At 47.1% G+C, this 20,513-nt stretch overlaps 4 protein-coding genes; 3 read left to right on the top strand and 1 right to left on the bottom strand.

Annotated features, from left to right (window-relative positions):
* Positions 1-4,264: 4,264 nt before the first annotated feature.
* On the top strand, positions 4,265-5,612 carry FFUJ_07379 (probable G protein alpha chain; the record flags this gene model as incomplete). XM_023577624.1 has 5 exons in its annotated part: positions 4,265-4,382; positions 4,445-4,629; positions 4,738-4,895; positions 4,951-5,209; positions 5,268-5,612. The coding sequence occupies 5 exons, from the start codon at positions 4,265-4,267 to the stop codon at positions 5,610-5,612; spliced, it is 1,065 nt and encodes a 354-aa protein (XP_023430665.1).
* Positions 5,613-7,645: 2,033 nt separating this feature from the next.
* On the top strand, positions 7,646-8,695 carry FFUJ_07380 (related to MYG1 protein; the record flags this gene model as incomplete). The annotated part of the gene is made up of 1 exon (XM_023577625.1): positions 7,646-8,695. One exon carries the CDS (start codon positions 7,646-7,648, stop codon positions 8,693-8,695), a length of 1,050 nt encoding a protein of 349 aa, XP_023430666.1.
* A 502-nt stretch (positions 8,696-9,197) lies between these two features.
* On the bottom strand, positions 9,198-9,821 carry FFUJ_07381 (cAMP-regulated phosphoprotein family protein; the record flags this gene model as incomplete). XM_023577626.1 has 2 exons in its annotated part: positions 9,198-9,623; positions 9,786-9,821. 2 exons carry the CDS (start codon positions 9,819-9,821, stop codon positions 9,198-9,200), a joined length of 462 nt encoding a protein of 153 aa, XP_023430667.1.
* Positions 9,822-14,701: 4,880 nt separating this feature from the next.
* Positions 14,702-17,130, top strand: FFUJ_07382 (related to gamma-glutamylcysteine synthetase; the record flags this gene model as incomplete). XM_023577627.1 has 6 exons in its annotated part: positions 14,702-14,712; positions 14,764-14,836; positions 14,909-14,974; positions 15,025-15,188; positions 15,240-15,948; positions 16,003-17,130. 6 exons carry the CDS (start codon positions 14,702-14,704, stop codon positions 17,128-17,130), a joined length of 2,151 nt encoding a protein of 716 aa, XP_023431436.1.
* Positions 17,131-20,513: the final 3,383 nt, after the last annotated feature.

Consider the following 20,513-nt stretch of genomic DNA (forward strand, 5'->3'; position numbering starts at 1 on the left):
GTCGTTATGGCCTCCTTGGTCGGGCTCAATATTGAGGACGTAGGTTCTCGAGAGGGTTGACTAGTCACAAGCTACAGTACAGTATGCAGACCCATTGCTTATTCTACGTGCCCAGAGTTTAGTTTTGCTATTTACGTTGAGGCTTGCGAGGACAATACGGAGGCTGAAATAGACCAACTACCTTAGCTATCGGTTTTATTAGCCCTACAAGACGAACCGCTACTAGTAAAGTGATATGTGCATCATATCATATGTTTTGGCGTCGCATGGGCAGAAGAAGAAGAATTCCCCTATTATTTGATGGGGAACGGGAAAAGCGAATACATAGTCCCTGCAACCGTCGACGGAGATGAGTGGAGGCGCAGCTAGCGAAAGGAACTGAACCTGGCTTCTCGCAACAGGAACTCGAACTCCTGCAAGCCGAGCAAGGATCAGGGTTGTATACTTATTCTTTGCCGTGGAAGCCAATGAGAAGAGGGTTTAGTGGTGAGCTGAGAAAGTGTGCTCCATCAGAGCCCAAGTTGTCTCTCTTCTCAATCGAAGCTCATAATCGAGCTCAAGCTCAAACCACAATGGGCAGATGGTGATAATTAGTGTCTCCGGAGGTTTCTCCCTGATGCAGTAGCGCCTATCAGGGTCAAAATTCTTCAGCAGTGGTGACGGATCGAGCCTAGCAGTGGACATGACGACGGTCTGTATAGACATCCATGGGTCCACCATTGCCGCAACCACCAGAGAACTATCCAAGACAAGTTAGTGCCGATGTTTCGAAGAGCAAACCGGAAATTTTCAGGCGGGAGGGACGGTATGTGTTCTTGGTACGGCTCTGAAGTCGGTTTTTTTCTCTCCCGCATGAGAGACTTGGATGAGAGTCAGGCACGCCAGGGGCCATGGAAGGGGTTGAATCATTCATCATCGGTAACCTACCTGGCTTTGTCGTCTTTGGAAGCAAGTTGCAGGGCCGGGCAGGTCAGGGAACGGTTGATTCATCGAGAGAGAGTCATGCCGATCATGGCTGATGGGCGTTTTTAGGGCTTGAGTCAGTGTCAGTGGCGGCCATCAGTCGCCGAGCTATGTATCAAGAGTGTCTAGAACAGGCTGACTTTAAACAAGAACCACATGGCAAGTTTAAGTACGGGCTCCTACCATGTGCATATAAATCCACAGTAGTCAAGACACAGACCAGACCATGAAGCAATTCTTATCGTAATCGTGAGCTTCATGTTCAGCTTTGACCTTGAAGCGGCAGCACCGGCATGTGGCCACTGCATGGTACTGCATGGCATTGCATGTCACGGCACCCACCCACACCTCGTGGTAGATGGGGTTCGTTAGGTACCTAGTTATTGAGAATCGACAAGCGACGCATCATCTGTTGCTTCTGATTCGCGGGAGGGGGGGGGGGGGGCGGGGTTCAACCGAACTAGATTGTTCACAGTAAAATTATGCTCTAAAAGTCTATAAACGCTGCCCTGCCAACCAGTTATCTACCACTATAAAAGTTAACTTAACTAATTTCTTTAAATATCTATAACTTCAATAAAAGATATTATAAAAAAATAGATATTATAAAAGCTCTTATTATTTAGGCTATAAAAAGCAGGAAGTTATATTAAAATATTGCAATTAAGGCTAAATATTTACTAGCTATAATCTTTAATATCTTTTAATACTAGAAAACTTACTAAACCTTAAATAAAAAGAGTTATTTTAGGTATCTTAAGAAACTTATAATTTAATAAATTTAATATATATTAATTATATTTAAATATAACTATAGGATTATATATAAATTACTAGTTAATTATTTAGGTAGTAAAATCTTATAAATAATAATATATTAAGTTATTAGGTATTATTATAGTTATAAATAGAGGGCTATATAGTAAATACTGCTATTTAGAAAAACCACTTCTTAATAGCTTTCTTAATATTAAGCTTAAAGGGAAGATATTAAAAAATTACTAAAAGTATATTATTTTAAAGTTTATAAATAAATACTACTTAAGAATCTTTTACTTAACTTTTAGTACCTTTAGACTATTTTTAGTAATAAATTATTAGTTTAATTATAACCTAATTATAAATAAAGTTAAGTATTTTAAAAGCTTTATAAGAAGTTTATAAAGAAATTAATTAATATAATAGTTTATAGAAAGTTATAATTATCTATTATAGTTTAAAAAGTAATTTAAAAAGGCAATAAATTTAATATTATTATTATAATCTGTAATTAAACTGCATAAAGAAAAGGATATATTTCTATAAGTTATATATAGGCTTTAAAGGAAGGTTTACTTTCTATTTAAACTGGTTTTTGCCATTTTTAATAAAATAATACTTATATATATATATTAAAAGCTATAATAAACTAGCTATTAGAAAATAGCATTTTCTAGATTAACTGGCCTACTTATAGTCTTAATCTTAACCTAATTAAGCATATTTAAAAGCAATTAAAGTTAAATATCTATAAAATATTTCCTTAATTAAACCTCCTAAAAAACAATAAAGTTAATAAAGTAAAGTTAATTAAATATATTAAGTTAATATAGGCAGTAATTACACTATAGTAAATTAACTATTTAATTAACTTACTTCCTTACTAACTTAATGCCTATATTTATACCTAGAGATAGTATATAAAATATTAAATAGAAAAATTAAGGCTTTAAAATAATATACTTTTTATTATTATTAAATTTAAATTAAATTAAATATATATAAGTAAAGATATTTCTATTAAATGGATTAAGTTACTATAGGGTGGGGTATTCACAGACTTTTGGAGCATAATTTTACCTCTATTGCACTGGAGAGGTGCACAGGTACATAGAGTACAGCACCTCGGTGAGTAGGTACTTATCTGCCGTGGTCAAGTGGAGGTTTCTAGCCTGCGGGATGTCTCCCAGAGTCGTATTGCAGCTGGAGGTTGAGGCAAAAGAAAGAAAAAGAGAAAGAAAAGAAAAAGAAAAGAGGACCACATCAACATTTCACAATCAGCTTTTCAACATCTCAACCACCAAAGAGGACGTGGTGTTTCAAGGGGCTTTTTGGGCGACCTAGTCGGGTGCCGGGAACGGGGATAAACCTGGGAACGACAAGGCCAGGACCTGTCACGACCTGCGACGTACCATTTTGGTACCTACCTATATTTCTGCGACTGTTTGGCTTCTCTGTTGGATAACTATCGAATACCTTGAGTGAACCCAAGAAGCTATCCGTACAGTACCTTAGTATCGCCGGGAACGGCATCGTTTAAAAGCACGGATTCTATTGGTGCAGCAGCTTCTCTCCGCCGCCCAACGATCCACTCTCACGCCAGGTGCCCCATTTCAGACTTTCAGTCAAGGTCGGGTGCTGGGCTTAGGTAGGCTCCCGGCCACTAAAATATGGAGCTGACCTGGCTGTAAGCCCAAGTACAGCTCGCTACCACAGAACAAAAAGTTGGGTATCGAGACCCTGCACTTTGCGACGAGGAACTAACAGCGGGAGCCCCCCCCCCCCCCCGGCCAGGAAGCCTGTTCCTGCCCACTGTGCCGTTCCATTCAGTGACTGCCCTGCCCCCAAAGGCTCATCCCGTCATAAATCGTACAGCGACCTCAGGTTCCATTTAAGTTAGCCTCTTTTTTTCTTCTTTCGCCCATCCCCATCCCCATGCCCGCCCATGTCGCGCCCTGTCATGGATGTTGTTGTTAATTAATAACTAACGTTAGATGACTCGTCTCTTCTCTTCTTCTACTTCTTCTTCTTCCCTGTCTCAGAAATACTCTCTGGCCTTGCTTGGTTGGTCCGCTCTATCTACAGTCCCTTCGCCTATCCAGCTCGATCGACTCTATCCCCCCTCCTCATCCAACATAGGCAACTTAAATCGAGGCACTTCTCCTGAGGCAACTGGAAACGGATCGCTCTGCTATCGAGACACTTGGTTTTGGCACTTACACTGGTCCCGTCGAGACTTCTTCACTAGCACCACCCAGACCGATTCTTCTATCGAATACATAGCTGAAACCCCGAGTTTTTGGACGTTTTCGCGACTTCGTCTGCCGGCTCGCCTCATGCTCTTGTAACAGCATTGACCTTGATCGATCCTCAAATCTCTTACTTCGGCTTCTGTTTGGTCTGTCTCACTCTGCTCGCTTGCGACAGCCGAACCGAGTTTCCGATTCCTACGCGAGACGGCATCCATTTTCGACTGTCTTGCATATCTACCTACTCCCAATCAACCTCACCTTACGCCACAATTCCACCTCAAACCCCCATAATGTGCTTTGGAAGTCGGGATAAGGGTGATCGCGGTCTTGCGCGATCTCGTGATATCGACAAGCAGCTTCGCCAGGATGAGAAGAGGCTATCCAAGGAGGTCAAGCTCCTCTTGCTAGGTAGGAATGATCTGGCCGCGCTTTCGCACAAATAAGGCTGACACGCCATGCGCGTTCAACAGGTGCTGGAGAATCTGGAAAGTCAACTGTCCTCAAGCAGATGAAGCTCATTTATTCTCAAGGCTTCAGCAAAAACGAGAAGCTGGAATGGAAGCCCGTCATCTTTAGCAACATTGTTCAGTCTTTCAAAGTTATTGCCGAGGCAATGAATGAGCACGATCTCCAATTCGATAACCCCGACAACGAGGTAAGGCAAACTCTTCTCCCCACTAAGACTGCCGAAGCCACTATTCCGACGAGAATTTTGAGTGAGCCGGTATAGTGAGACATGTCCAATTACTAACAGATGCTACAGAAACATATGGCCCACATACTTGTCGACCACGAAATTAGCCCTCACGACCCAATGCCTGCCGACTATCTCGAGCCTATCAAAGCCCTGTGGGTAGACAATGGTGTTCGAGCAGCCATTGGGATGGGCAACGAATATGCGTTGCACGACAACCTGACCTAGTACGTGTTGTATAATGGCATGACATGAAATTCTTGGCGCTAACATGTCCCAAAGCTTCATCGAGGACATCGACAGACTCTGGGGAGAGGACTATGTACCTGATGATCAGGATCTTCTCCGATCGCGATTACGAACTACTGGTATCACAGAGACCATCTTCGACCTCGGCCAACTAACCTACCGAATGTTTGATGTTGGCGGCCAGCGTTCAGAACGAAAGAAGTGGATTCACTGCTTCGAAAATGTCAACTGCCTATTGTTCTTGGTCGCAATTAGTGGTTATGATCAGTGCTTGGTTGAGGACAAGGATGGGGTCGGTAACAAATGACACCAGACAGGAAGCTACGAATACCCTGCTAACAGCGGCACAGAACCAAATGAATGAGGCGCTCATGCTTTGGGAGTCGATTGCCAACTCCCACTGGTTTGCCAGATCAGCGCTGATCCTCTTCCTGAATAAGATGGATTTGTTCAAGGAGAAGCTCCCCAAGAGCCCTATTACGAACCACGGGTTCACCGATTACCATGGACCTAAGGACGACTATAAGGCGGCGAGCAAGTACTTCTTGGATAAGTTTAAGGCTCTGAACCGAAACACCGAGAAGGAGATTTATGGCCATTTCACCAATGCTACCGATACGAACCTGCTCAAAATCACCATGGCCTCAGTCCAGGACATGATCATCCAACGCAACCTCAAGCAGCTCATTCTCTAATTCAGCCTAACCTCGGCTCGGAACTTGTTATACGGAGATATGCGACATTTATCAAGATGTACACGACTATAAAATGGGGGTCAGATATTCCCCGGGCGATACCTCAGCCTCAGCATCATGTCTTCTTCATATGTCATCAATCTGGTGGAGGTGCATCAGTGCTGTCGATCAGGACTGCCTTGCTTCCTTTCTTCTGGATTGTACCTTTTTTAAAACCTCATTATCGACGTTGGGCCAGTCGAAGCAGCGACATGTTTATATGCGCTCAATATATCCGGCCGGACCTCTTTGCCAGTTGACCCAGTTGTCGGAGCCGCGTGGACCCAACACTTGATTGCCTCCCATGGCAATGCTGGCAACACGGTCTGAAGACTTGTCCGGGCCGCAATGCATGAGTCAAAGCTGTCAGAAACGAGTCATGACTGGCCAAAGCAAAGTCACCAGGTGCATCGGGGCAGCAGTGGAACGATAGCGGAACGAGCGTTTTGGCCGAATTGTGTTTTTTGTGCATTGCATTGCATGATACCTAAGGCGTACCAGTGGATTCATTTCGGGTTGTCTGTTATTTCTTTTCTTCATAATCGATTGTTCTAAAAGTAGCAGAGCGGCAGGCTAGCCATCCCTTGTTTCTTTTAGTGCTGTTAATGAGGCGTATGATATAAACAACGAGGGGATTGATCGGTTGATTGATTATGTACGTATAGATTAGAGTAACATAACATACTACCAAACATAACACAACGTAACTTGATACTCAGGTTCAGATCATTGGCGTCAAGTCACTCGTTGTTGGCACGTTCACACCACCCTCTAGTTATCCTGCCAAAGAAACCTCCACGCACTATGGCTTTTGGTCTGGGCCTGAATGTTGACAACATCTGTTTGTATGTATATCCGCGGCCACATGGCTGCTCGGACCATGTGTTGTGAAGTGCCCGCTAACAAAGGTGGAAATTCGACCACGCTTTACGGCCATGTACTGTACGTATTTTCTTTTGTCTCTGATAGGTCAGACGTGTCTGAGATTAATTCATGAGAATAATGAAATTGACCATTGAGGATGATGGTGTATGGATCATACATAGATGACAAGGGTGTAAAAGTATAAATCGAGACTGATCTGGGTTGTGATATTAGATTCTCGGGGTCCAGGGTGCCAACATATCAAGATGAGTATGGTCAGGCATTGAGGATAAGACGATTGCTGTGACCATGATGGCGGATTTGTTGAAGCTGTAGGCTACCTAAGGTATTTGGTTCGGGTATTTTGCTCTGGACTGTTGGATGAGTAACTCGCTATGGTATACTCTGTATCTCTTAAAATATTACCTACTTACTAGTTTCTAGGCTGCATTTACAGTAATACTTTATCTCAAGATCCTGTCATAGCACCGGACCTCCATGGGCGGGTCAGAACTGGGTAATTCATCAATTGTGATTGGCTCAAGCTTGTTATAAGAAACTGTACTTTGAAGTTGCAGGCAGGGCAGAATGAAAGAATGGAATAGAGATAATAAGCGCTACCTACTAAGTTTCGTTCATCTACTAGTTAAGTTGAGACAGTCTTGTATACGCCAGAGGCTCAAGTAGCCAAGGGAGCATCCAAGAACCTAGGCTACTAATGCACCTAGGTTCGCTTATGAGATAGGTAGGTACCTTGTATAGAGATCCTATATTAGTACTTTACTGACGCGCGCGGGGTTATAAAAAGCACACGACATATGAAATACTTATGATATAGTACCTTTGCAGAAGTGTCAGTCAAGTTAGATACTGGATGATACTATTCGTAGACACTTTCATGCTATTAAACTGTCTAGATTTTGGCACGTAAGAAAACTGCCAATTATACGGATAGCGTTGACGCCACTGCCAGTCGTTGCGGTTTGGTTCCATCATTTGTGCCACTTATTTTTGTCCCCGGCACCTTGATAACTCCAACAACTTTTTCTGCCTCCTCCACAACTTCATACATAACCACAGCGACAAACCACCAAAGACGTACGTACATGCTCCGCCGCCTCTTCACCACCATGGCCGAATCAGCATCCAAGCGCGTCAAGACCACGGGCAACGGTCCCCTCATTGGCACTCACAATGGCCACTTCCACGCTGACGAGGCCCTCGCCGTCCATATGCTCCGCCGCCTCCCCGCCTACCGTGATGCCTCTCTTGTCCGTACCCGCGACCCTGCCGTCCTGGCTACCTGCCACACTGTTGTCGACGTTGGCGGCGAGTACGACGCTGAGAAGCGTCGTTTCGATCATCATCAGCGCGGCTTCACAACCACCTTTCCCGACCGTCCTACAAAGCTCTCCAGCGCCGGTCTTGTCTTCCTGCACTTTGGCCGGGCCATCGTTGCTGAGCGCCTTGGACAACCCGAGGACTCTGCCGACGTTGATTTGATTTACAAGAAACTGTACGAGAACTTTGTTGAAGCCCTCGACGCCCACGACAATGGTATTTCTGTTTTCGACCCTGCTGGTATCGCCGCTGCAGGTCTTGAGAAACGCTTTAGCGAGGGCGCCTTTGGCCTTGGTGCCATGGTCGGACGTCTGAACCCCAAGTGGAACGACCCTACGCCATCTGATCCCGCCGAGGCTCAGGCAGCTGAGGATGCCAAATTCAACGAGGCCAGCAACCGCATTGGCGAGGAGTTCGACAGAGACCTTGACGGCTACGCCGGTTCTTGGCTCCCTGCCCGCACCATCGTCCAGGAAGCCTTCACCAAGCGCACACAGTACGACGAGCAGGGCCGTCTGCTTGTTCTCGAGGGCCAGTCTGTGCCCTGGAAGGACCATCTTTATACTCTCGAGGACGGTACTCCTTCAGTGCTCTACGTTCTATACGCTGAGAAGCCTGAGCCTGGCGCCAAGTGGCGTATCCAATGTGTTCCTGAGAGCAAGGACTCTTTCGTCAGTCGAAAGCCCTTGCCCGAGGCATGGAGAGGATTCCGCGATGCTGAGCTAGATGGCATCAGTGGCATTCCTGGCTGCGTCTTTGTTCATGCAGCTGGCTTCATTGGTGGTAACAAGACTTTCGAGGGTGCCAAGCAAATGGCGCTCAAGGCTCTGGATGCTTAAAAATAGCATCACCACCTGGAAACCATCTAGGTTATATGGGATTTCTACGATATCATGGGAAAATGCAAAAATTCCGGGTAATACTGCACGCGAAGACAACAGGGAGAGAAGAAGAAAAAGGGAATGGAAATAGAAAGCATGCTTCTGAAACGAAGCAGGTAGCTAAACGACCAAATGAACATGATAAACATTTGCGGAGAGTGTGGTGTTTCTCTCACCCTGCCGCTGTCAAACAACATTATCCGATGATTCCAGATCGAGATATGTCCCCCGTGTGTGCGAGCCAGATTGTCTCCCAATTCCCAAACGCCAACTGTGCGATCCTCGTAAGTCGTCAAAACCGATTTCGCAATCCACCGCAAGCCCACGCACAAGGCTTAGTACCAAAGAAACAAACGTTCCATGTTTTGCGAGACAAAAGTGAAGAAGTATAAAAAAAATCTCCCTCTTCGTTTCTGCTCCGTTGCACTTTTTTTTTTTTGGACCATTTTCACTCGATGCTCTATCGCCGGATTGGGATGCCCTCGCCGCCAGCGGCAACGGGCTCAGGTATAGCAGCGTCTGCGTCTTTGGACTTGTCGGCATCATTACCCTCGGTCTCGTCAGCGCTGGTCTCGCTCTTGAGGAAGCTGCTCTCCTTGATAGGGCTGCCGGCCTGGATGCCGGGCACGGAGCCGTGGTGGGCGTGCTTGGGTACGTTGGCTCCGGAGCCGTTCACTGGGGAAGAGAGGTGGGGGATGTTCTCAGGGACTGGATGCTGAGAGCCGACGGCACCAGCATCAACACCGTCGCCCTTGCCGGCCTTGGACATGGCATAGTCGCCCGAGTCGAAGTATTTACGATCCTTGAGATGCTTGGCGAAGTGGTCGGATCGAGAGGGCAGCTTGCCGTAGAGGCGGAAAAGTCGCTGCTCCTCAGGAGTGAGTGACTATAACGAGGGGTTGACGTCAGCAGAGTATTCGGTACGATTGAAGATCGCGTCGGTATAGATGATGTGAGGAGGGGATAATATTGACGGGTACCATGGTTATCGAGTCATGCACAAAGGGGAGCTCGAATCGCCTGAGGTTGGTCTCCACGGGCAGCTTACCTTGACGTCGACCTTGTTCTTCTGATGAGGGTTCATGGCGAAAGAAGTACTGCTGATACGCTAAGGTCGAGATCACAAGAGAAGGTGTGAGGATCGGGTCGAAGGAAAGATGTGTACAGTGCTCTCTTGGTAGTATTTAGACAAGCAAAGAGTTCGTTTTGAAAAGGACCAAGATCGAGCGAGAATGGCGGGGGGAATTTATTGGAGGAGCCACGGGCAGGGTCCTAGGTGGTAACAATAGCAGTGGCAGTAGCAGTAGCAGTAGCGGTGGCAGCAGGGTATTAGGGATTGATGAATGATTGTGCCTGATTGGGGGGCTCAAGAGCAGTTGGGTATGATGTAGCTGTGAGCCTGAGAGGCTTAGGTACTTTACTTAGTGGGGTAGCGAGTTTCCGTGCGTGTTACAAGGATGCCCGCTTATTGCTTAGGTACGGAGTAGTTTAGGCTAGGCTGTTCTTGTTGTTGAGGTGTATGAAGATAGAGGGGCGGCGGCTTAGCTGGATATGCGTCATAAGCGCATGGGGTGAAACGTGGACAGCTAACTCGATTATTGAAGTGTATGTAGGTACTGTACCTCTCTGTGTTAACAAAACTTTGGTTTGTCTCTTCCTGGTTATTGATGATTTGTATCTGATGGATGCTTGTCTTTTCCCTAAAACTGATAGCATGTGCTTTCTTTCCTGTCCCCTTTCCGTCCGTCACGTGTCGATTTAACTCTAACTTCACTCTCCAACGGTCAATACAACCAGCGCATGATAAACTTACTGGTACATGGAGTGGTGATATCAATATAATCAACTTCTGTCAAGTTCTAGGGGAGGAAAGAAAACCCAGGATCTTGATCCTAAATGACAAAAAGACCGAGGTAACTTATTCCAAGTTTATTTCCACACCCTATTTCAAGGTCTGGTGTTTTCTTGCTCCCCGAGGGAGCTGTACCAGGCAACACAGTATCATCGGGTAACTACAGCAATGCGATGATCCGCGCTGCATGAATTGTACCTGTGTCTTTGCCCCAGGCATGAAAATGAACCCGTGCTTCTTTGCTTCCTGGTTGGGAACTGCTTATCCGCCATTAACATCTCCCTGTTTTATGGGTCGGCAGTGAATTCGACGAGGGGACATCCTCACTGGCTATCGAGAGTGCCATCGACATCTGACAGTACATACCTGCTCTGGCGTCACCAGGATCGTCAGGGCGACTTGCTTGCCCCCGTAGCTTGCATTGAAGTTAACATCCATCATACGTTGATACCCAGTGGGTAATCAAAAGCCACGGTCTATGGGGTCGGATTTGGAAGCCACCATTGGGCTGGGACCCCAGATAGCGGCACTGTCAAGCATGCTGTACTCGGGGAACGTAGCTTGCTGTGATATGGGGTATGGTTGTACGGATGAGTCAAGACAACATCGAAGCGAAGCGAGTGACGCGTTGTTGGTGAGTGTTGTCTTGACACACCAACAAGCATGAAGAGACACCGTCGTTTGCCAGTCTAATGGTTGTCTTGCGTTTCATTGCGCTCTGCTCTTGTCTCGTGCCTATCTATAAGCATTCTCTTGATTGGGTGTCAGTGAGCGAGAGCCAAGAGATTCTAGTAGCAGAGTTCATTCGCCCCGATAAGGACATGAAATGCGGCTTACTTCCTTTACGTTGAGCTAGCGCTGGGCTCCTTGGCTCCATGGCTCACATGGCATTCTTTCTAGCGTCATTAGCCATCCATTGAGCTAGGAACGGAAGCCAACATACTGCGGCACCACAAACACCATTACCGGCATTCCATCTCCGGGTTGTATTACACTGTGCCCCTCCTCCTATCGGGATCGATACGACTATCTCGACCATGTCATTACTGTCGGGGGCTCTTCAAAATTTCAGCTACTTCTGGCGTGTTTATTGTGTGTACCGAACCCACGCTTGTTGTTCCTCGACCAAAGGACTATTGTTGAAAACGCAATGGCGATGATCACTTGAGCAAATGATGAATGATACAGATGGCGCTTCTTAGTTATGGCTTTTGAAGCTTGGAGAGACGCCGGCTGCTGATCATCGTTCTTGGATAGAGTTTGTTACGTTGGCGCAAAGCGGAAGCTTGATGGACCCCACAAGCCGGCCCTCGGTACTAATTAATGTAGAGGTGCTATTTACAGTTGAAAGTCTGCTCATCACGAGAATCTCCCATTATAAAGAGGGCAGCAGTGGCTGGCTCGTTGACCAAGATTTGGCTTGGCGTCAAAGCTAAAACCAGAACTGATGCTTCCTGTCGGCAGTTGATCGATTCCATCACTGCAGATGGCACTGATCGAATTGCTGATGTTCGGCCTGATAAGTCATTCGTCTCCTCGGCTCAACTATCAAATAAAAGTTGAGATAGCATACGTCTTGCGTCTCGGTGTGCGTCGAGACTTAATGTTTGCTAGGGAGCTGCCTTATAACTGCCTCTATCTTGTTGGGACGAGCATTGAGATTTCTAACATGGCAATCTAGACACTGGATCCCGGAATCCTTCATTCCCGTTATTGCTGTGCATATATGCCTTTGTCTGGATCATTGGAGAGATTCGAGACATGTTGATCAACACCTTGGAGAAATGGTCGATTCACAACATAACTATTCCTTCTGCTGTATTCAAGAACAGTGTTGTATCATGGTGTGCCAGCTTTGGTAGTCAATAAGCATCCACAGTCACTCACCATCATGCAGCATCCTTCCGCGTGCCGGTTGCACCCTGTTGGTTACAGCTAGTGCCGCATGACTCAGAGACAGACGGGCTCGTTCTGAGTTGGCTGCAATACTAGCGACGTTGGAAAGAGGCGAGAGCGACAACTTACAGTGCTCTAGACCGGGCTGGGTTTCAGCTGTGACAATGGTTGTCACTGGTGTTGGACAGTGATTTCCCTTTACCCGTTCTGTTCTGTTTGGGCCCGGTAGTCTATGTCATTGGAGTGTTGATCTCGCCTTGATCAATTCGATAAGGGCCTCGGGCTTTTCAATATCGAGGCCTCGGTTTTACTGGTAGGTAGTTTAGTCAGACCCGTTGAAATCATGGAAACCCACGGGGATAAGTCGGATGTGCTTGTTCTTGGAACAATATAGATACTACTGAAGATGGAGAGTCCAATCAGGTGCACGAGAGTTTCAGAGGTATATTGTTTGTTTGTTCTGGAACGATGTTAGGGGCTTCAAGGCAACGTCTTTTTTTATTTCTCGACCATGAAGATTGGTGCAATTCTGCAGTGGTTGCATAACTCGTTCAACTACAGAGTAGGGACTGATCATTTAAAAGTAATATTGGCCCTCGACATTAGTAGGCACCTCAGGTACTAAGGTAGTACAAGGATCAAGATACAGCTGGTCTCTCAACACCTAGATAGTCAGTGGGTTTACGTATGATCTGCTGCATCGATCAATCGTTGTTTCATTTAGTAATTAACTAAACAATGCTATTGTAAGCAAGCGGTTATCGGCTATGCGGTTGTACGGTTACACGGAGCTCTAGGCATTGTGTGGGAACCGCATGGTCAGTCTGGAGACTCGGTAGGGCTGACTTGTATGGCTTGAGGCTCTTTACAAAAGATGCTCAGCAACACATAGGCTCATTGCACGACGAGATCAACTAGGACAACGACATAGCCAATACCTAAGCAGTACATAAAATAATATAATGCTTTTCTGTCTACTCTATGCCTAGCTACCCTATATGATTGATACGCACAATGCCGGACTGACAGCCCGTGGTACACTTCTCCTCTTAGAGCTAGCGCGATGAGTTTTCCAGAACCTGACCGGATTAGGAGATTGGCCGGATGGCATCATCAGGGCCTCGTCTGATTTGATGTCTGGGACTCGATTTCTAAGCAGAAATACCCGCTTCTTGGCGACACAACATAACGCAACAACCATCACAAGCCGACGAGTTTAACGAGGAGGAACAAGGGAGAGATGATGAAATAGAAAATGGTAATCGGGGGGAAATAGGTAGACGATACCTAAACATCTCAGCTGTCTCCCACAAGAAAGACAAGCCAAGTCAAGCCACTACCCAACCATATCTGTCATATCAAACCCGTATCATTCATAGTCTGAGGTGGGCTAGTTGATACTCTTCGGCGCTTCTCTTCTTCTTTACTTTGACAACGGGCGAACCCGCGGAATTGTACCTGAATCTCGGCTCCCCCTCCAAAAAAGAAGAATAAAGATCCTTTGTACGAATACTTTATTCATTATCCACCTACCAGAGTACCACCTATCCAAGTACCTCACTCTACAAGTTTAAATTTCCCTCTTCTATTACTCCCCCATCAACTATCCGACTCTACTAAAACTTGCCCTGGGCCACTGATCGACACGGGCCGTTTAATTCTTTTTTTGCTGTCTCTGTCTGTGTTTGACGTCCAAGACCTTTTTTAGTGGTGAGGTTTCGGGTCGTCGCTCAACCAGTCTAACTATCTGGAACCTCGGTCTGCTTACTGATTTATCGACCGACTAGAGCGTGGCTCTATCTATCGTATCAATTTCTGATTGAACGGGGTTTCCTTGTTGTTGTTGTTGTTATCCTTGAAAAAGCCAAACTCCGCGCCAACTCCGATATCGTGGAGAACAAGAACCTTTACGCCTAGCGTCCACCAACCCCCGGTTTCGCTTTATCAAAGAGTTTCTTCTCTTGATACTCTCCTCCTCAGAAAAAAAACTCACTATCGGCATATACCATACGGCTGGCGCAGTCTGTTCAGCAAGAGCAGCCTAGAAACTAGGCTAAGAGGCTCATATTTCATCACTTTACCCCGATTCTCATTACCCGGTTTCCGCCATCTTGAACAAAATCTTCCCGAATACCGATCACACCTTACGGCAACTTAAAGCAAGGTGGGCGCGCTCAGAAACCGCCCTTAAAGCAGAACCCAGACATTGTCTCACGATGGGCCTCCTGTAAGCCACAACTCATAATCCATAAGGCCTCATAAGCTGACCTGACTTTAGAGCCTTGGGAACAGCCCTCGATTGGCCCGATGCTAAGAAGCGCGCTCCTCAAGTCAGAGAATGGGGCATCAAGGTGAGTTTCTTTCTCACCCCTTCATATTCAACTGTGCGGTATAAGTGGCGATCTATCGCTAAATCTCTATAGCAACTTCTGGAGATATGGAACAAGGCCAAAGGAAAGGAGCGCGATGCTCTCCTCTGGGGCGACGAGGTTGGTTCAACCACACAATCCTGAATCATCTCAACTGACATCTTATCCAGGTCGAGTATCTTGTGGTAGTTTACTCAGAGGACAACCAGCGAGTGCTGTTGTCTCTTCGTCAAGCAGAGATTCTTGAGGCGTTGGCTACTGATAAGGAACTGGAAAAGCAAGGTGGCTGTGTCCCAGATCTTCAAGGCGTCGACACAGCAAGCGCGAAAAAAAAGTACACCAGGCAGTCCCTAGATTTTTCCATCATCTGCTGACCCTGACATAGAGAGAGGACGATCCCTGTCTTTCACCCTGAGTTTGGACGCTTCATGCTGGAAGCGACCCCAGGAAAGCCTTGGGGCATCGGCTTCAGGGAGCTACTCGACGTGGAACCAGACATGAAGTTGCGGAGAAAGATCGCCAAAGAGCACATGCTTTCAACTGAATATCCCATCACACTCACGACATACCCTCAAATCGGCGTTCCCGGACAATTCACCGACCCCTACTTTCCGCCCTCAGGGCCGCGCCTCCGCTCTCAGTTTGTCCCGGATGAGATCGCCAACCCCCATATCAGATTCCCAACTCTAGCCGCAAACATACGATCTCGACGGGGCCGCAAGGTTCAGGTCAATGTTCCTATCTATCACGACAAGAACACACCAAGACCCTGGAAGGATCCTACCGTGGACTTTGAGAAGCATGACTGGCCCGAAGACGATGACGTACGAAATGGAGCTGCCCCTGACGACTTCATCCATATGGATGCCATGGCTTTCGGAATGGGTAGTTGTTGTCTCCAGATCACTTTCCAGGCCAAGAACATCACCGAAGGAAGAATGCTCTATGATCAGCTGAGCCCGCTTGGTCCCATCATGCTCGCATTGACTGCTGCTACGCCTGTGTATAAGGGGTTCCTTGCCAACACCGACGTGCGGTGGAATCAGATCAGCCGCTCCGTGGACTGCAGAACCCCCGAGGAGTTGGGAGAAAAGGTAAGGGCACTCTCATGCTCTCCAAGTCGATCAGCACTGCTCACAAGGGAACAGCCCCTCACAGAAGGCGTCCGAAGGATACCAAAGTCACGATACGCCTCCAACTCAACATATATTGCCATAGACCCTCGGTTGAGGAACGAGTACCTCGATCCTGATCTGGTCTACGACTCTGACATCAAGCGCCAGCTTCTCGAAGGAGGCATGGATGATCGACTGGCCACTCACTTCGCTCACCTTTTCATCCGGGACCCCATTGTTGTCTTTGAGGAGGACCTCCAGGAGTTGGACCTCAGCAAGACTGACCACTTTGAGAACATTCAGTCAACTAACTGGCAGCACATGCGTTTCAAGCCCCCGCCTGCTGATAACAGCATCGGCTGGCGAGTCGAGTTCCGCTCCATGGAGATTCAGATCACGGATTTCGAGAACGCGGCTTTCTCTGTCTTTATGGTCTTGGTCACACGTGCAATCCTGTCATTTGACCTCAACTTTTACATTCCTATCAAGAAGGTCGACGAAAACATGGAGCGTGCACACGCAGTCGATGCTGTTCTGAAGGAGAAGTTCTACTTCCGGCGCAACCCTTTCCCTAGCCGCCCCTCGAGAGCCAACACCACCTTTGGTGACGAAAGTCGACCCGGCTCAGCACATCCTAGTCGGCCAGCATCACCTGGAGGCCCGGTGGAGCATGAATTTGAGGAGATGACAGTGAATGACATTATCAACGGCTCGGAGTCGGGAGAATTCCCCGGCTTGATCCCCATTGTCGAGAGCTATCTTGACAGCGTCAACGTTGACGTATCGACTCGATGCCATCTGTCTACATATCTCGATCTGATTTCGCGGCGAGCTTCAGGAAATCTTGACACAACAGCCAGATGGATCCGCAACTTCATTGACGTGCACCCCAGTTACAAGCATGACAGCGTTGTCAACGACGAGATCAACCATGATCTTATCGGCGCCGTGATTGCCATCGGAGAGCGGGAGACGGCCGGGCGTGACTTTGCAGGTCTCGGGATCCACGGCCTAGAGCGTCTGCTGAACGGCTTCCGTGGAGGATGCGGCGGTTCAAGCACAGCACCCAACGGAGAGACCAACGGAGCACAGGCGGATGCCACTAACGGGTCACTGAAGCGCAAGAGCGAGTGGATTGAAGGCCAGGAGACTGAGTCATGAGGGGAAGCGTCATTGAATTTGGGTAATCGGCGTTCTTGGCTGCTTTCTTTTCTTCTGAGCATAATAAGATGTATCGAGAAAGAGAAGAGCATGGACCAACGGTGGTTTCAGAATACAGTTGCTATATTGAAAGGCTATGCTAAGGCACGACATGGCTGTTACTGAAGACCTTGAAGAAATCAACAGAGGGTGCCACACCAGAAAGATATAAACATTGTGTGATTTTACGGTCGCCAGGGTGATATCTATTCTGCGTTCCCAAGACTCGAGGCTCGCCTCACATGATCCAAACAAAGTCCATGTTAGTCTATACGAGACTGTTCACTTGAACCAAGAAATAGTGAACTCTCAGTGCTGAATAGAGTTCAAACCCAAACATTCAACTATACCACTCTCCGCAATGGCCCTGACGATCACATGACTCCGTCTTAGTCTGCATAGCACATTCGACATGTCAAGTTTGGCATCGCGGGAATTACCTCGTTTGTCTCTCTCGGGGCTTTTCCACAGCATGAGACAGAGCTAACTACAGCACATTCCTAGGTAGCGAGGTGGGTAGCAAGCAACTAACTGACTGACTACTGACAAACTAACTAACTAACTAACCTAATAACAGATGGATCAGATCAGATAGATCATAGAGAGGCCATCAAAACGCCCCGTTATAAGCGAGCTGTCTCCGTGAGCGAGAGAGGGCAAAAACGTTGACCTTGGCTTGGCTTGGCTTGGGTACCTCCCACCGCAGTGGCTGTCTGGAAGGAATTCTCAGCCGTGCCGTGCCGTGCCGGGGGGAGGTGAAGATGCAGTATAGCGCCTCTCGGCCGATTCTAGAAAGAAAGACACGGTTCTAGTTGTTGGTTTGGTTTGGCTTTGGCTTTGGCGCTGCAAGAGTCGCATGTCTGAGTTGTGGTAGCTTAAGGGGGTCTTTTCTTTTTCTCCCCTCTTTTCTTCTCAGGGGATACCCCCTTTCTGTCTGGAATTCTCGTAAAGATCCATAAAATCCTGTCCTCTGGGCAAAGGATAGAAGTAAAGTAAAGTCACACTGGGGTAGCTTGGCGTGGGCATTTGACGTGTAGCCTCAGTATTGATGTTTTTTTTAGGACATGTCGAGAGATTTCAACCAGGCACCTTGACCGGTCGCCGCATTTGGAGAGTCGAGACACCGGTGAGGGTTTGCTACAGCTGAGAGTGAGCGGTATAATTGAGCTATGACTATCGGCGAATTTATTACTTGGCCGTAAGGTTCTGTAGCTTATGATATCTTTGCTTTTTCCGCTGTCGCCCTGAGTCTATGTAGCTAGGTGGGGGTGAGGGGGGGTATTATCTACGATGATCTGTCATAGTATAACATGGGATCCTTAGCTCTGAGCTACAGTAGCTAGTTCGAGGCACGCGGCATATCGAAAAGGGATGCACGTAGCTACAGCGGGAAAAGATCTGCTAAGCAGAAGGGAACGAAAGTGTCTCTGAGAAATGAGATTGTCGAACGGCGATGCGATCATGTGAGCGCTAGACCATGGCAGACACTACACATATACATAGTTACAAGAGAGACAGAGACAAAGGGAGACAAAGATAAAGATACACCCAAAGAGGGAGATGGCCGATTCCGAATCCGATGTCGATGTCGATACCGATGCCGATGCCGATTCGAACACGAATCTGATATGTATCGGGGCCGAGGCGGGTTGAGTTGAGATCCCGCGCCGGGTCCGGATCCGGAGGCCGGAGGATCAGACAAACTAACAAGATCAGGCATGATCAGGCATGATCAGTCAAGTCAAGACAGGCCAAGAAAGACAAAGACAGCATGCATAGCTCAGTTGGTCACAGCAGCAGGTTTGTTTGGCATGAGTTGTAGATAGACATGTTGACCATGCATCAATTGACTCGTCCATTCTCACCCTAGCGATCAGCAACCTGTACACAACGACAGAGGGCTGAGGAAGTGATTGATTAGATAGATACATACCTGCGGATAGATGCCCCCGAAATGACAAAAAAACATGTACTGTACATACATACATCTTTTTCTCTCGTACCCCTGTCTCGAAACTAGTGATGCGGCTAGAGGTTAGCATTAACAGTGACCAACAGAATCTACAGCAGGGGATAGCATGTCTTGGATCGTACGGTAATCTTTCCGCACGGGACGGGGCTGAGTTTAGTGAGCTGATGAGATGCAAGGATTCGGTGATGTACATACTTGTGTATTGTATAGATCAGCAGTACTGTGACTTTTATGTGATAGATAGTCTTGAGCAAATACAAGACATTAATTACATCTCACCCATAGATAGATATGGTATGATATGATATGATTTGTTTTTAATGCTACAACAACCAATATGGATCCTCTTGACGAGGAGATATACTAGCCAATAACGACAAATTACCATGTCTCACAACCAAGGCCTACCCTACCTGCTAACTATACCTAGGTAGTAAAGCCATCAACTCCATGGAAGTACATATATGTACACACGCCCTGCTGAAGCTGCCTCATTCTGCACTTACAATTGCCGAAGCACGCCGCCATTCCAAACTGGGCGTTGCGTTGCGTAGCGTTGCTCTCAGACATCAAAGGCTCGATCTCCAAACAGATCTTGCCTTGACCGGATCGAAAAAATTGACCAGTCGTTCCACTAACTTGGTGCATGGCGGAACAGCTCAAGTCGAGCCAAGCGACCAAGTCAAGTCAACGGTCGGTCGAGGTCCATGTCCATGTCCAGGTCCCAGCTGAGTGAGCCACTGAGTTTTGCCCGATCTAGCAGGCCGTATGTATAGTCTCTCACGGCGAGGTATGTATTTGCTTGGCTGTAGATCTTGACAGTAGCAACGGTAGAGATCCAACTGATGTGCCCATCTCGATCAGGTACATGCTAGCTACTCTCTGCTCTCTTGTTACTGTATGTAACTACTGTGCTTGAAAGCTTGAAGAGTCATGTCCCCAGTTGGTGGCTGTTCGCCGTTGTGACGGCTTCGGCCTAGACTCGGCCGTGTGTGTGTGTGTGTGTGTGTGTGTGTGTGTGTGTGTGTGCGCGCGTGCGTAAATATAACTCGACTCAACTGTTGTCTTGAGGAAACGGGTTTCTGGGCTATTGAAAAGTATAAAAAACAGTTCATGGAAAAGAAGGAGGGGAAGAGGAAGAAAGAAGACAAGGTGACGTCGCCGCATTGAACATCTCGGCAGTTGTGATGTTTGCTGCTATGGAAATGTCCATTATTGCAGTATCATCAACGGAGACTCTACGCTAAATCAGGCCCATTCTCCGAAATGAAACAAAACAAAACAACCTCAAGTTCTCTATTCTGTTCTGTTCTGTTCTCCTTCTTTGAACACTACATGCATACACCAAATGCCTAGATCAGATAGAGACCCT

The sequence above is a fragment of the Fusarium fujikuroi genome, chromosome FFUJ_chr05, assembly GCF_900079805.1.
Source record: "Fusarium fujikuroi IMI 58289 draft genome, chromosome FFUJ_chr05".
NCBI classification, from domain to species: domain Eukaryota; kingdom Fungi; phylum Ascomycota; class Sordariomycetes; order Hypocreales; family Nectriaceae; genus Fusarium; species Fusarium fujikuroi.